Genomic DNA, 17,535 nt, shown 5'->3' with positions numbered 1-17,535 from the left:
ACAATTAAGCAACATATAGTGCAAAAGATAAGGCTGAAGCATTTGCAATAATCTTCAGTCAGAAGTGCTGAGTGGATGACGCATCTCAGCCTATTCCAGAGGTACCCAGCATCACAGATGCCAGCCTTCAGCCAATTCGACTCACTCCACGTGACATCAAGAAATAGCTGAAGGCACTGTACACTGCAAAGGTATGGGCCCTGACAATATTCCGGCAATAGTACTGAAGACTTGTGCTCCAGAACTTGCCGCGCCCCTAGCCAAGCTGTTCCAGTACAGCTAAACACTGGCATCTACCCAGCAATGTGAAAAATTGCCCAGGTATGTCCTGTACACAAAAAGCAGGACAAATCTAATCTGGCCAATCACCACCGCATCAGCCTACTCTCAATCTTCAGTAAAGTGAAGGGGTCATTAACAATGTTATCAAGAGGCACTTCCTTAGCGATAACCTGCTCACTGACGCTCAGTTTGGGTTCCGCCAAAGTCACTCAGCTCCTGACATCACTACAGCCTTGGTTCAATCATGGACTAAAGAGCTGAGGTGAGGTGAGAGTGACTGCCCTTGACATCAAGGCAGCATTTGACCGAGTGTGGCATCAAGGAGCCCTAGCAGAGTTGGAGTCAATGGGAATCAGAGGGAAAACTCTCTACAGGTTGGAGTCATATCTAGCACAAAGGAAGATGACTGTGTTTGTTGGAGGTCAATCACCTCAGACCCAGGACATCATTGCAGGAGTTCCTCAGGGTAATGTCCTAGGCCTAACCATCTTCAGCTGCTTCATCAAAGACCTTCCTTCCATCATAAGGTCTAAAGTGGGGATGTTGAGTGGGACTGCACAATGTTCAGCACCATTCGTGACTCCTCAGATACTGAAGCAGTCCATGTCCAAAAGTAGCAAAACCTGGACAATATCCAGGCTTGGGCTGACAAGTGGCAATTAACATTTGTGCCACACAAGTGCCAGGCAATGACCATCTCCAACAAGAGAAAATCTAACCTTCACCCCTTGACATTCAGTAGCCTTACCATCGCTGACTCCCCCACTATCAACATCCTGGGGGTTACCATTGACCAGAAACTGAACTGGACTAGCCATATAAACACTGTGTCTACAAGGGCAAGTCAGAAGCTAGGAATCCTGCAGCGAATAACTCAGTTCCTGACTCCCCAAAGTCTGTCCACCATCTACAAGGCACAAGTCAAGAATGTGATGGAATACTCCCCAATTGCCTGGATGAGTGCAGCTCCAGCAACACTCAAGAAGCTTGAGACCATCCACGACAAAGTTGCCTGCTTGATTGGCACCCCTTCCACAAACATTCACTCCCTGCATCGCTAACAAACACGCAGCAGTGTGTAGCATCTACAAGATGCACTGCAGGAACTCACCGAGGTTCCTTAGGCAGCACCTTCCAAACCCACTGCAGCTACCATCAAGAAGGACAAGGGCAGCAGACACATGGGAATACACCACCTGGATGTTCCTCTCCAGGCCACTCAGCATCCTGACTTGGAACTATGTCACCGTTCCTTCACTGTCGCTGGGTCAAAATCCTGGCAGTCCCTCCCTAACAGCACTGTGGGTGTACCTACACCACAGGGACTGCAGCGATTCAAGAAGGCAGCTCACCACCACCTTCTCAAAGGCAATTTCGGTTGGGCAACGAATGCTGGCCTAGCCAGCAACGCCCCATCCCATGAAGGAATATGAAAAAAACACAACTTCCTGGGTTTAATTTCATACTATGCCATCATTTCATTTGTTTTCATTTGCAACTCGTTGCCTATGTGGTTGTTGATGTGCAATGGAAAATTTAAAAATGGGCTGTAACGACCATGTTTTTCAGGTAAACTAAGTGAAATTAAATCAATAAATTTGCACAGAGACCATCATGGAAGAGGTCATGGGCAATAACCTACTAGAAACTAGACTAGAATGTCTCAGGAAAAGTCGTCAAAATGGACACCAGTTACTCTGTCACTTGATGGTGACGTGAAACCAACTTATTGAAAGCAGCTTCATATATCTTACTTTGGATCAGAGCTGTTTCCAAATATGTTTTTTTGCCACTGCTCTCATCCCTAAAAATTCAAATGTCAATTCCAATGGCACATCAGTATTTGTATTTTCAGTTGGTTTCCATGTGAATTATAGAATTGATCTTTTTTTGCTGTCTAAGCTCTTCATTAATGTGATGAAATGTGACAAAAGGTGGTGAAAAGATAAAGCAGCAGTGATTCCTGCAGTAATCGCCTGTGATTATTGAAATTGATTCATTTTAACATCTGTAAGATGTAGGTGCCCTTGTACAGTAAATGTCAAGTTTGAGGACTTATGGGTTCCTTCATCAAGGTGGACAATATCTGTTTAGCCACCTCTGCTTCCCCATTCCCTTTTCCCATCTCACCAAATTTCCCTCCAATTCCTATTCATCCTATCCCTGAATCCTCTCTCTGTCTCCTCTATTTCTCCATCATCTTACAAGTCTGTCTAATGCTTTTACCTCTTTCTCCCCATGACAGCATTCCCATTAAAATCCTGACCTTTGAATTTCCCTTTCTGGTCCTCATGCTTGAGGATTTTGTAAATTGTACCCTCTCTTCAGACGTAGTTCCCCTTTATTTCAAAACTGCTGTTATCATTCCTCTATTCAAAAATTCACCCTTGCCCTTTCTGTCCCTGCAAACTATCACCTCCTGTCTAACCTTGTAAGGTAGCCTAGTGACTATGGTACTCGAATAGTAATTCAGAGGTTCTGACTTCAAATCCCACCATGGCAAGATGTGAACTTGAGTCCAATAAACCTACTTATTTACAAATTAGCATCAGAAAAACAATATTGTGAAAGCTGCCTGATTGTAATGAAGCCCAAGTGATTTATTAATGTTCTTCATGAAATGAATACCAGTCTGACACACAAATGAATCCAATGCAAATAAATGCTGAATTGCCATTGTTACCCACATCCCAAGAACAAATAAAATAATATCCTGCCTTTCCTATTCAAAGTCCATGAATATGTTGTTGACCCTTAGGTCTACATTTAGCTCTCCCACAAATCCTTTTGCAACCTTTAGTCAAGTATCTGCCCCTTTCACAACATTAAAATGGCCCTAATCAACGTTTCAAATATCATTCTCTGTGACTGTCACCATGGCATAGTATTCCTCCTTGTCCTCCTCAACCTTTCTGCAGCCTTCGACACAATTGTCTACATCATTCTCCAAGACCTTTCTTACATTGTTCAATTTGGTAGCATTTGGTTTGACTCTCCAGTTGTATATGTTCCCCAAGGATCCATTCTTGGACATGCCCTCCTTTTTCTCACTGAGGTGGTGCTCCCTGAGAACATCGTCCATACACATGGTATCAGCTTCCACATGTACGCTGAAGGCATTCAGCCTTACCTCTCTACTGCCTCTGGGCTGTTAGACTGCTCGTCTGACCTGCCATTGTGGATGAGCTGCAATTCCCTCCAGTTAAACAGTAGGAGGATTGGAAACATTGTCTTTGATCCCACTACAACCTCCTTTCATTTGCTAATGTCTCCATCCATTCCCTGGCCACTGACTCAGGCTGAATCAGACTGCTTGTAATCTCAGTCTCTGGGACTAATCTCTGGCTTTATATTTTCTTCATCAGTAAGATCGCCTACTTCCTTGCCCTGCCATTGTCTCCATCCACAATTCAACCCACTTGCTGATGAGACCTTCATCCTGCTCACTTGGCTGATCTCCCTTCCATTATTCTTCATAAGCTTCACTTCTTTTGTGCTCTCATCCCATCCTGTATAAAATCCCAATCACCCATCACCTTTGTCCTCAATGATCTATATTGGTTCCTAGCCACCCTGCCCTTCAAATCCAAAACTTCCATTCTGTTTAAATCATTCAGTGATTTTACTCTTCCCTCCAGCTCATCAATCGCCTGCAACTTGTCAGTCCTGTGACCCTCGAATCTTGTCCTTTACCTCTCTGTTTGACTCATCACTCAGAGTCATGCCTTCAACTGTCTAACCCTTGAGATCCAAAATTCCTTCCCTAAACACTACAATGTTACAACATTTCCATATTACAACAGTGACTACACTTCAAAAGCACTTCATTAGCTGTAAAGTGTGTTGAGCCTTGCGACAGTCATGAAAAGAGCTATACGACAATGAAGCTATGATTTTCCGCTCCCATCTGCAGTGGGCATCGTGGTGGGCGGGAGTGGAAAATATCGGAAGATCACAAAAATTGGCTTCACTTCATCATAGAACCAGTTTACGATATTCTGCTCCACCTGTCAATGGCAGGCCGTGTTTCCCACCGCCGCACATCGGGAAGCTAATTTCAATACATTACAGTCTGATTACATGCCCTGCTCACGGGAATCATTCCCCCATACTGGAACATGAGCTCACAAATCACGCCTATGTGTTTCACAACATAAATGCAGCTGACGACCTGCACCTCTCTCGGGACTTCAAGGTTTACTTGCCTATCTTGCTTCGTGCAGCACTAACAGTCATCAGTGCCAGGCTTTGCAGGCAGCACTGCATCACTTTTAGGGGGGGCTCACAGGCAAGTCTCTACCTACCAGACCAGTGGTAAGGAGGGGGTGGCTCTTCCACGGCTACAGGGCTAGGGCTTGCTTGATAATGGAGGAGAAGTAGCCTCAGGCAAGGGAAGAGGCTGCAGGGCAAGGGCTACATTGGGGAAGAGGGGTATCCCAGTGTGTGTGTGGGGGCGCAGGTCGATCTGTGCAAGTGGCCTCAAGATGGTGAGAGCTGAGAAGGCAGTCTCCAGAGGAGATGAGACCAAATGAAGATGTGAGGGTGTGTGTGTGAGAAAGTGAGTGGTGATATCCCTTGAGTTGGCAGTGAGTGAGACGCCAGTGAATGTGTGAAAGGCTTGTGAGGATGTGAGTTTAGAGTGATGAGGTGGTTGACTTGTCCTGGTGGCACAGATAAAATCATTCATCCCCTTTCTGCATTGGATAGTCAACCTCTTCTGTGTAGTTTTGGCACTGATCACCACTGCCACTGCCTCCCAGGCCAGGCTGAAGTGGTGAGATTCCTGGACCTCCAGTGGCCAGAGCGGGGGTAGAGGACATCACGGCAGGCCTCAAAAAGGCATTCCAGTGACGGATCACTGAACTCTTCTTGGTTTTTGGGGCATTGTCTTCAATGGAGCAGTCCTGAACTGAAAGCATTGAGAACGGTATATGAGGCTTAGATATAGCACCCAGAGTGAGGAAACCATGAGGTAACGGCATGGCGAGTGGTTCAGAGGTCCCCCCCTGCGAGACGGCGTGTTTCCTGTGGCTACATAATTAATGAGGTGGATGATATGGCGTGTAAACCTGCCATTGTGGCTGGCAGGAATAAAGCCTTTTTTCATGCCTGCCACCACACTTAGTGCAATTCAGGGAAAAGTCTGGCCCAAGTCTGTGTTTCTTTCTTTAACTCCTCTTGGCTCTCCAAACAGGAGCAAAATGCTGCAGATGCTGGAGATCTTAAATTTTTTTAAAAATTGCTGGAAATATGCGGCTGGTCTGACAGCTCCTATGGAGAGAGAAACTGAGCTAACGTTTCAGGTGGATAACCTTTCATCAGAACTGGAAAATGTTAAAAATTGAAAGGGAGATCTGACAGGTGAGCAAATTCAAGGGTGAAGGTCTCAGCAGCAAGTGGGTTGATTTGAGGATGGAGACAATGGCAGGGCAAAGAAGTAGGCTATCTTACTGATGAAGAAAATATAAAACCAGAGATTAGCCCCAGAGACTGAGATTACAAGCTGTCCGATTCAGCCTGAGTCAGTGGCCAGGGAATGGATGGAGGCATTAGCAAATGAAAGGAGTTTGTAGTGGAGCCAAAGACCATGGTTCCAATCCTCCTACTGTCTAGCTAGAGGAAATTGCAGCTCATCCACAATGGCAGGTCAGACGAGCAGTCTAACAGTTCAGGGGCAGTAGAGAAGTATGGCTGAATGCCATCAGCGTACATGTGGATGCTGATCCCATGTGTATATATGATGTTCCCAGGAAGCAGCACTTAAGTGAAAAAGTGTCGAGAATGGATCCTTGGGGAACACTGCTACGTATAATTTGTCTACAACTGGAGGTATTAAGCATGTAGCAGGTGAAGTGGGGAGGGGAGGAAAGAACAAAAGGGAAGGTTTATGATGGGGTGAAAGTCAGGAGAATTTAATTTACAAAAGGAATGATGGCGAAAGGCAAAAGGAGATGGTAATGGGACAAGTAAAGAAACAAAAAATTAATCTTGAGGCGTAAATGGGAAAAGCAGAATCATTACCAATGATTGCCATCTAGAAACAGGAAGAAGGGGCTATAATCTGAAATTCTTGAACTCAAAGCTGAGTCAGGAAGGCTGTAAAGTGCCTAATCTAAAGATGAGGTTCTATTTCTTAAGCTTACATTGAGTTTCAATGGAGTGGTGTAGGAGACCGAGGACAGAGGGGCGTGAGTAGCAGTGGGGCTGAGAATTAAAAGGACAAGCAACTGGAAGCTAAGGGTCAGGCTTGTAGACTGAATTGATATGTTCTGTAAACTGATCACCCAATCTGTATTTAGTCCAGTGTATTAGACTAAATTGTGAATTGTGAATACAGTACACTAAATTGAAAGAAGTACATGTAAATTGCTATTTCACCTGGAATTGGGGTTTAGGGCCTTGGACAAAGGGGAGGAAGGTAGTAAAGGGCAGGTGTTGCATCCCCTGCATTTATATGGAAAGGTGCCATGGGAAGGGAATGTTTGTTAAGGATGACTGAGGAATGAATCAGGGTGTCACAGATGGAATGGTGCCTTCAGAAAGGTAAGAGGGGGAATGATAAGTTTGGTAGTGGCATCATGCTGGTCATGGCAGAGCATCTGTTAAATGTGAGGTTGATGGCATGGGAGATGAGGACAAGGGAAATTGTACTGTAAGTTTGGGGGTGTGTTGAGAGCAGAAGTAGGGGAAATAGAATGGACACTGACGAAGGACCCGTCAACCACAGTGGTGGGGGTGAACCCTCACTTGAGGGAAAAGGAAGACATACCTGAAGCACTGGTATGGAGATGGCATTGGCGGATCAGACACGATGTAGAACTTGGGATGAGGGAATAGAATCCTTACTGGAAGCAGGGTGGGAGTTAGTGAGCTTATAGTGAACAAATATTGATCATCACTCCACCACCTTTTTCTTCAAGACTTTCTTCATCACCTATCTTTTTGAATAACTTGGGTCATCCTTCCTAATATCTCCCAATCTATGCTGAGCTGAGTTAGCTGATCTCAGCTGGGATGACATTAAGGTGCTGCAATTGGATTCGATATCCTTGGGCTAGAGAAGGAAGAATCAGCCAGTGTTCCTGATTGCTACTCAGGGATCCGTGCTGAAAATATGTGCATGTGAGGACAGGATTAGGTTTAGCTGTGGGGCCTTTATGGTTGAATAGTTTGTGACATTTGCTGTTCACGCTCACACATCAACAATAACTGCTTGGGCAAAGCAGTGGATATTACTGACATCTATAAAACTATCCCAGCAGGAGTTACAATTTCCTGAGATAACGAATAAACATTCTTTAAGGTTCATTATGTTGTGCCTCCTTGGATTATTGTCACGTTCTCCTTTCCTTTTCCTAATTCTACACAAACTACTGCCCTCAATCCACAATATTCATTTCTGTATTATTATAATAATTGTATAATCCACACTGCAGTGCGACTTGCGGTTTCAACTTGCGGTTTCAACACATCACAAAATAATCTTTCTTTGATCTATGCTGCATGTCTCAAGGCAGCATGGGATGCCAGTGTGGTAACGTGAGGTCATTATACTGCTGTCTCCCTGAGTGCCTGTGATGGTGGATTTATTAGCAGTACCTAGCATGAGCCGTACCTACCAGAGTCACCAGTAGGAATAAGATTCTATCTGTCCGTGCAATTAATACACCAACAGTGTGCCAGTGTTTTGTGATATTGGGACTGCCTTGTGCATGATCTGATTATTTTATTTCTTTTCATTTCTTCTTTTGTCCTGGGGGTTTGACTGTTTTCTCTGCTTGCCTACTGGGCTCATTTGGATGTATTCAAAGCATTACTGTACAAGAAGGCTACACATTTTGGGGCCATTCCAATCTGATCAAACAATGCACGCAGCAGAAATGCTCGTGAATCTGGACCTTGACCTCTATTTGGAGAGTTTACATCTGACACAAAATCTCACAAAATACACTCTTTGCCAAAAGAGTGCTTAAGGATAGATGTAGGCTATTTCCTCGTTAAACTCGGTAATCAGTAGTTTTGATGTCGCTCAATGTACATAATTGAGATATGCTCGAAGTGGACAACTTGTGCCCAAATAAATGAAGAAAAAAATGCTGAGCAAAATGCAGTGTTTTGATATTAATTGTGCTAGATTGACCAATGACTTAAATTTAATTGCTGCATCAGAACCACTGTCATATTTACTTCCGCTCAAGCCCCGCAATCTAAAACACAAACTTCTCAACTGTTGGGAAAAAGTAGCTAGAATTTGACTGATATCTATCCTAAGATAAAAGCAAAATAGTGCAGAAGCTGGAACTATGAAATAAAAACAGAAAATGCTGGAAAAGACTCAACAGGTCTGGCAGCATCTGTGGAGAAAGAAGCAGTGTTAATGCTTCGAGTCTGTATGACTCTTCTTCAGAGCTAAAGATTCCAACCTAGCTAGGAAGATTGCACCTATTTATCTGTAACACGACAAAAGCTTGCACAACGAACATAGTTATTATTACCGTCTGCTTATAATATTTCCAAGATGGTAGTCTGTTGGGGCGCTTATGCAGACAGTCGTTAAGTTGGATATTGGTTTCAAACAACAATATTGTATTTTCTAGTATGTGCACAGTACTAATAAATGTTATTTTCAATTTATCTTTAACTGTGCTGTAATATATTTAAAATTGTTTGTCGTATTCCCAATTATCTCCACTTTTTAACTAACAGCGCTGATTCTATAAATATGTTTTGGTATGTAAGAAGGCGAACCCAGACAATGAAACTCCAGTTTTGTGACAGCATTGTTTTGCAATCTGTTGGTTACATAGCAGTTTAACATTTATAATCGTGGTGAAAATTGGCTGTTAAGAACTTGTTACTTTTTTTTAACATGGTGGTTTATTGAACATAGTTACTTAATAATCATCTTTAGTATTGTAAATCGATGAAAGCAGTAATGAGTCTGATGAGAATAAATTTCAATTACAGTGCTCCCCTAGCATAAAATACTTTTTTGATGTGGTGGAATCCAGCTACAAGGCATCACGAGAACAGCCACCTCTGTGTTTCCTTTCAGCTGTTCCATAATGAATAGCGAATTGTGCAAACGGCAGTCCAATTTACGTGGTGGGAAATTGGATGGACATACTGGAGGCACAGTCATGTTTGCTTAAAAACAGCAAAGAATACAGAGATTAATAGTACTAAATAAGGTCAGCTTTGTGTTGTTTGCTCTCTGAGCCAGGGTAGTGAAAATATTACTTTGAGTTTGCAAGAAAAAGGCTTGTTAATCCTAGAAAATAATTCTAAACATTGCTCGCTCAAATACAGGAAATTCTTATAGCCCATCACAGTGAAGGGGATAAAAAAAGCTAACTTTATGTGGCTAATTTTTGCATGCTTTGCTGGAGATTGGCATTTACAAAGCATAAAGAATGTGCTGTAAAATGTTGTAGGTTTTTATCATTGTGCAGAAAGCTCGACCACCAAGCGCTGTTAAATTATACAAAAGTGCATTCTTTGTGAGTCTTTTGAGGTGCTAATCAGTGGAATGTGAGCCGAGGCCCTCGAGCCAGTCAGAAACTATTTCATTATTGGGATGTTGTGTAATCAAACTGTGGCAAAAATGTTGCTGTAGACTTTCAGCACAGTTCTCTTCCAAACTAACAACCGAAATGTGATTTTTGTTTTGTGTGCTTGTGTGTTTGATATTACTCTGGTAATATGCTGTGAAAGGGATCTCAGTGGTTTTAGGCAGTAAGAACAAACAACCTACTTACTGTTGACTGGTGCACATGGAGGTGACAATTTTTTGAATGTAAGATCAGATGTTTCACTTGGATCTCAACCTCCTCCCCCTCCCCGCATCCCCCCCCCCCCCCCCCCCCACCACACACACACACACACACACACCCCACTCCATTCCTCTCCACTCCCTGTCTACCAATAACTAGGGTTCCCTTTCTGACAACGAACCTCAGCTTTTCCTGGTGCAGAATGAACTTTGCTCCTCTTGTGCAGAAGGCAGCACAACATAAGTAGTTAGTTTCTAGATTCTTTTACATGAGCTGAGAAGCTGCTCTAATGCTGCCAGAAGCTCAGAAATCAATTCTAACAGTTGACTGTCTTGGGATGATTTGGGAGTATGCACGCGACAAGAATAGAGTCCGACACTAAATTAATAATCCACCAGTGCCTCCACCACAGACTACTTGGCTACCCCTTTATTTGTCTAAATGTTTATAGTCACACTGATGTGGAGGAGAGAATTTTGCACATGGGTAATACTTGTGTCCATAACTTGAAATGTTTGCAGTGAAGCTAGACTTGCAAACAGTTATGCTTTGTCCATATCCACAGAGAATGGGCAAAGCCTGTCAGCCACGGTTCAAGCTATGGTTGAATAGTTTCAAGTCAGTCATTGTGCTTCATTTTAATTTTCTGTTTCCATTTCATTTAGCATTTGATGTTGTGGGATTGCAACTGTACCTGCTATAAACACACATTTATGCAGAAAGGCTTCTGTGATTGTTGGAGGTGCCTCTTTATGCAAATGAAACGGAATAGAAATTAAGTAATTTGCTCCAAGATGTAATGTAATCTGCAAATGCAAGGTGTGAAAGTGTGATTTAAAAAGAATGTTCTTCTGCCTGAATTTAAATTAGAATCTATTAGCCTAAGAATCCAAGTTCCAGTTACATTATTCTTCATTAAAATTAAGGTAGAGGTGGGTGAGGGGCCAGTTAGCCCAGTTGGCTAGACAGCTAAGTATGTGAATCAGTTTAGTGCCAACAACATGGGGTTCAGTCCCCTTTCCAGCTAAGGTAGATTTGGAGCCTGCCTCCTCACCTTACCCACAGAAGAACTCATGACACTTTGCTGTGGTTCGCTGAATAATTGCCAAGGACCTTCCTTCAGGTAGGGAGCTCAAGAAGAAGTGGTGCGTCTTCACATTTATTTTGACCAGTTGTTAGCAAACATAGATCTTGAATGCTGCTCACCTAACTCCTGTAGCACCATTCATAAAAGTCAAGGCACAACACCAAGTGCGTATTCACTAATAGGCTAAATATTCATGATTAAACTTAAAGAAGCCTGTTAATCCACAAGATGAAATAACAATCCATTCGGAGCTGTGGACCACAGGAATCACAAAGTAAATTTTGGCAGGTAACATTGCTAATAGTGAACTGTGACTGTTTCTAATTATTTAATTACAAGTACTAATTGCAGAGAAAGTGCAAGAGATTTTGACAGAATTGAAACTGAAGTTTTGTATATTCTGTTGATGCATTTGTTTCAGGAAAGATTCCTCCCACAGCAGTCGCTCATTAAAGTCCAAGGAATATTGGCAACAAATTATTTTACAACAAAATCACTGACATTTAAGCTGGTTATTGTACCAAACTTGTGGCAAGTTGATAAGTAAATAATTTTTGGTTAATGTTCTAACTTCAAAATTAAAATAAAATCGGTTATATTTAGAATGTTAAATATCGAAGCTTTATTTTCAGGATGTTTGTCTCTGTAACTTTAATGGGTGGGTATGATATTGTTTCAACCTTGCTTCCTTGAAATGCTTGTCTTTTATTTCCTCGCTACTGATTCCTGCATTTTCAGCCAGAGAGCATATTCAGTCTTTGCATTTTCATACATTTCTTCAGTGCTAAGTTGGAACCATGACAAAGGTGCCAGCTATATTGTGATTTTCTTTGAATTAAACCCTGTAAATTAACACAATTAGCAAAGCATCATCCTGTTAATTAGCTCCCAGTGTCTGGTGCAATGGTTCGCTAATGCCGGAGAGGGTGTCAGATGGGAATCGACATGCTGTTCTGTTACCAGGCAAACAGTATGTTGCATTTGTTTAGTAGAGCAAGGCTACAGCAGCCGCATCTGATGCCTCATCCAGGCTGTGAACAGCTAAAGAGGGGGAGGAGATGAGGAAGGGGGTGGGAGCTGTAAAAAAAGACAGTAATAATTCAGAGTGGAGCAGTGCCACAGATGCTTCAATTCAACTGGGCCTCCCCCTTATCACAGAATCTGTGCCAGAGGGCACTGGACTGTTTGTGAAAAATCACTTTTTGTAATATGATCGAGATTAAAGGAGCCTGTTGATACAGCTGCACCAAAACACTAATGTGTACCATGCTCAGGTAAGACTTGGATAGAGTTAGCTGATGCTTTTGGTAGTCTCTCTATGTATTTGAGGATTTGGGGGAATGAAATATACCATGCCGCCGATTGCCACAGATATAATGTAACTTTAAATATCTCTGCTCAGTTTAATAAATAGTGTTTGAGTTTGTGTGAGAACGGCAGGATTAGGCTGCCCAGTGCCTTTTGTACCCTGAAGGCTGCTAAAGAAAGAGGACTGGCAGACAAGTGACGCTTGTTTTTTCAGAGCTTCGACAACAGGACTAAGAAGCAAAAGGGCCAGTTGTAATTCATGCCGAGTTGTAGGCTTTGTGTGATGAAAGCGATGGAGCGCTGCCTGGGAGATTGCTTTGCTGCACTCTGTGAAGCAGATTTGAAACTGTCTCAGACCACTCAGATGAGAGTTGGATTATAGAATGACCTGAAATGTCTGTGTCATATTGTTCTGCACAGGGTGCATTATACCGCGCTAACTAGGTGTTCAGTATAAAATCAAAAAGGTATCCTAGGAGTGATATGTCAGCTGTGTCTCATATTTTATATTAAAAAGAAAACGGAAACTGTATTGAGAAGCAACCAGCAAATGCAGTTTCTCTGATTGCTGTTCAGTAACAGAGACTGTTGTGGGATGCAGTAATGTGTTGTTTTTTATAAATTAAAAAGATAAATGTAATGTTAGCCTTGTATTGCAACATGTCATGGAATAATTTTCCATTTTTATTATAATGATCATGATAGACTTAGACAACATATGAATCATTAGCTAATGATACCTGTAGTGTTGTTGTTTAAATTTATCACAAAATAAACTAAAACGGTTGTGCAGGCATAAAGTAATTTAAAGCTAGATGCAATTTAAAGGTGCACTAGCCCCCAGTCTGTCATATAATTCCTTCCCATCTAGGTAGATGTTGATGAAGGTTACCATAAAAATATTTTATTCCTTTGTTAAATCCCTCCTGAAGAGATGTAACTTTTTCCAATTGGGATTTGGTTTCAGTCACGCAGTTTGTGTACTTGTGCTGCTGACCTTCATCTCCAAGTACCTGCCAATCATTGAGCCTGTGGTGAAGGATGGAAGCCGGTGGCATGACTGGGTGTTCTTGATTTTAGTCTTTATCGCAAGGTGGATTGTGTTTAGAACGAAGTTTTTCACAGTTAGACCTCTTTTGTGGCTTGCCGTGCATGCAGAAATGTGCTTATTAAGCTTTAGCTTAAGTAAATAAGATTTAAGACAAATAAAAATTTATATACCTAGTGAGACGTCATTGCTGAAGGTGAGAAGTCAGCAGTCACATAACTCCATTAAGTCACCATGTAAATTCATGTAAACATTCAGTGCCACAATAGGTTAGCCAGCATTCAAAGTGTCAGTTTTTAATGGATTAAAATATTATCTTTTGCAGGCTTGAAGATGCAGTGGACGCCGGAGCATGCCCAGCCTCTGAGCCAGTGGCCGGAACAGCACTTTGACATCTCCTCCACCACTCGTTCACCAGCCCACAAAGCAGACGTGTTTAGAGGCCATCTGCAACGCACCTATCAGTATGCCTGGGCCAACGATGATATCTCTGCACTGACTGCCTCAAACCTGCTGAAAAAATATGCAGAGAAATACTCTGGAATTTTAGAAGGCCCCAATGAGCGATCTATCTTAAGCAGCTACTCAGAGGGGCCACCAGGACTGGTTAATGGACGGAAAAATGAAGGCGAGCCTTGGCAATCTTCAGTGAACTCTGAAGGTGTGTACCCTATGAGCTGTGTTCCGGATGTCATAACTGCAAGTAAATCAGGAGTGACCACTACCCTTCCACCGACAGATGCTCCTGGAAATATAGGGAGCTCTCCTGGAGTAGCCAGCAACCTGCCAGAACCAAGCTATTCCAGCAGTACCTGTGGTAGTCTCCATTCTGGGCTCCCACCAGTCGGTGCATCTCAGGAATATGCCACAGCTTACAATGGCTCTTATCTGCATTCAAGTTATAGTAGCCAGTCAGCTCCAGCACTTCCATCACCTCATCCATCACCTTTGCACAGTTCTGGCCTTCTGCAGCCCCCCCCTCCTCCCCCTCCCCCTCCCCCTCCTCCTTCCTTAGTCCCAGGCTATAGTACTGGCTCCTCCAACATTTCTGGCACTGTGTATAATTATCCTTCAGCTGGCTACCCCCCACAGACTCCTGTTGGCCCTGGATACAGTCCTGGTGCAGCCCCACCTCCTTCTGCATATCTGCCATCAGGCATTGCTGCTCCAACTCCTCTCCCTCCAACCACTGTACCAGGTTACAGTTACCAGAGTCATGGCTTACCACCAATTGCTCCATCACCACTTAGTAACAGTTCAGCCAATTCCCTGAAAAGAAAAGCTTTCTACATGGCTGGACAAGGAGAAATGGACCCTAGCTATGGAAATTACAGTTATGGACAACAGCGGACTGCGCAGAGCCCCATGTACAGAATGCCAGATAATAGCATTTCAAACTCAAACAGAGGAAATGGCTTTGACAGGAGTGCTGAGTCGGCATCTCTAGCATTTAAACCAACAAAGCAGCTGATAGTGACTGATCAGCAAAGAAAATTCAGCAGCCAGTCAAACAGGGCCCTCACACCCCCTTCGTACAGTGCTGGTAAAAACTCCTTGGGACCATCAAGATCAACTGAATCCTTTGGCAAATTCACCTCGCCGGTAATGAATGAACGTAGTGATGAGCATAGACAGCTCCTCCCACATCCAATCCAAGGTCCAGGCATTCGTGCAGCTACCTCATCCAACCGGCCAGCTGATGAACAGTTGAAGAACACTGACTCACATCTTATAGAACTTGTAACCAATGAAATTATAAACCAAGGGCCTCCAATAGACTGGAGTGACATAGCAGGCCTTGAAATGGCCAAGGCAGCTATAAAGGAGGAGGTTTTATGGCCCATACTGAGGCCTGATGTTTTCACCGGACTCAGTGCTCTACCTAGAAGCATCCTTTTTTTTGGTCCTCAAGGAACAGGCAAAACGTTATTGGGCAGGTGCATAGCTAGTCAGCTGGGGGCCACCTTCTTCAGAATCAATGGCTCAGCACTTATTTCAAAGTGGCTGGGGGAAGGGGACAAAATCATTCAGGCTTCTTTCCTTGTGGCACGCTGTCGTCAGCCCTCAGTCATTTTCATCAGTGAAGTTGATTTGCTTCTTTCGTCACAAGTGAACGAAGAACCCAGTCCCATCAGCCGTATTAAGACAGAGCTCCTCATGCAGCTGAACACTTCAGTGACCTCTGTGGAGGATCAGGTTGTGGTAATTTGTGCCACCAGTAAACCAGAAGAAATAGACGAAGCTGGTCGCAGATACTTTATGAAACGACTTTTAATCCCATTACCTGACAGTACAGCAAGGCATCAGATGGTAATACACTTGCTCTCACAGCACAACTACTGCCTCAGTGACAAGGAGATTGCACTGATTGTGCAGCGTACTGAGAGCTTCTCTGGCTTGGATGTAGTTCGACTGTGTCAGGAAGCAATGGTAGGCCCCCTCCATGCCATGCAGGGCACAGACCTTTCAGCCATCATGCCTAATCAGTTAAGGCCAATCACTTACCAGGACTTCGATAATGCTTTTTGCAAGATCCAGCCGAGCATTTCCCAGAAAGAGCTGGACGTGTATGTTGAATGGAACAAAATGTTTGGCTGCAGCCAATGATAAGCCTGTGAATATGCAGTGATCATTGGTCACAGTAATGTGCTACATAGGGATTAGAAACCCCTTTTTCAGTAGTATTACAGTTGAAAAAGGTACTAAGGAGACAACAGTGACCTTGGCATATGACTAAGAGTCAGGGTAAACTTGAAGGAAGAGCGCAAGATGTCAGAGCTACTCAAATGTAAGCTGTATATGGAAAAGCTTATGTTGATGCTTAGTTCTTCTCAAACAAGACGACGCTCACCAAGGTGCAGAGAAAAGTGGGTTGTTTTCAAAGGACAGGAACCCTCTGTGTTGATTCCATTCTGCTGTTCTTGAGATTCAGTTGCTGTCAAGTGCCTGAAGTGGTGCTTTATTTTTTTGTTTGCCTCACAATTCAGTAGGTGGCATGTGCTAATACAAGAGCTTTAACTTTAAACAGTTTTGAACTAAATGTTTATTGAGAAATGAACGGTTGTAATAGGAGGTGGCTAGCCAGCTTTTGCCATTCTTAGGACAACAGTATTCCTCAATCCTGTCTGTTCTGCAGTATCACCTGGGAACAGTTAAAGCAGGGTATTGATAATCTGGACCTTAATTTTAGCAGTTCAGTTCTTTTAATGTTCTGTCCGCAAATACTCAGGAAAGTGATTGTGATTTGTACCTCAAAGGAATGTGTTGAAAGCACTATGTACTGCTGAGAGTCATAGGCTGGGTTTCTCATTACTAATATTACTGTATGTTTACCTCAAAAAAAAATAATAGCGAGGAGATGACTTTGAATGTATCCAGGTTTATTCTGAAGTGGTCCGTCAGAACCTTTTACACTGTTTAGCTGTTCCAGGCTTAAACAGAAGGATGAATCCTTATTGTGAAAGTGATTGCTTTCCAACTTGGGGGTAAATTCAGCCCAAGCTCCTCTTTATCGTAGTGAACTTTAGCAACTGACAATAATGTTTGTGATCTTACAGTAGCTGCAGTACCCAGTCAGGAGGTGCACATGTCAATTGAAAGCCACTTTAATAATTAAGTATTTGGGGAAATAATTTTTCATATTCTTTATTTGGTGGTTCACTACTATCTGAAAGGCACACTTAGCTGTGAACTATGACTGTTGACCTTCAAGCCACTGCCGACTGGTTACAGTTGTAGCTTCTAGGTTATTGAGATGGGGGTGGGGAAGGGTTCATTATATGTCAAAGTTGGAAGGTCATGGGTCACAGAGCTACTACATGTGGCAGGCAGTTGGCTAGCTGCTGGATAAGCAGTAGCCAAGCATTGAAAATGAGTGCAAGATTTTCAGCACACTGAAAAAAAAACTTTTTGTGTTCAGTTTCACATTAATTTAACTACCATTCCTCATAGATGTGCCCAAGGAGGAAGTGTGTCCTGCTTTCTGTTCTACCTCAGTTTTGTTATATTCTCTCTGAAAGCAGATTATTAGAGGGTTT

The 17,535-nt window shown here is 43.0% G+C and overlaps 1 protein-coding gene across 1 annotated transcript in view; it reads left to right on the top strand.

Moving 5' to 3' along the window:
- The window catches only part of fign (fidgetin), a 45,148-nt gene extending 28,348 nt beyond the window's left edge, over positions 1-16,800 (top strand). The window contains exon 2 of the mRNA XM_041201405.1: positions 13,824-16,800. Within this exon, the coding sequence (XP_041057339.1) occupies positions 13,832-16,105 (2,274 nt within the window). The 5' untranslated portion in view covers positions 13,824-13,831 and the 3' untranslated portion in view covers positions 16,106-16,800. The remainder of the gene's footprint in view (positions 1-13,823) is intronic.
- Positions 16,801-17,535: the final 735 nt, after the last annotated feature.

Source organism: Carcharodon carcharias, chromosome 12 (genome assembly GCF_017639515.1).
Source record: "Carcharodon carcharias isolate sCarCar2 chromosome 12, sCarCar2.pri, whole genome shotgun sequence".
Taxonomy (NCBI): Eukaryota; Metazoa; Chordata; class Chondrichthyes; order Lamniformes; family Lamnidae; genus Carcharodon; species Carcharodon carcharias.
This window is presented reverse-complemented; position numbering and strand designations above follow the sequence as displayed.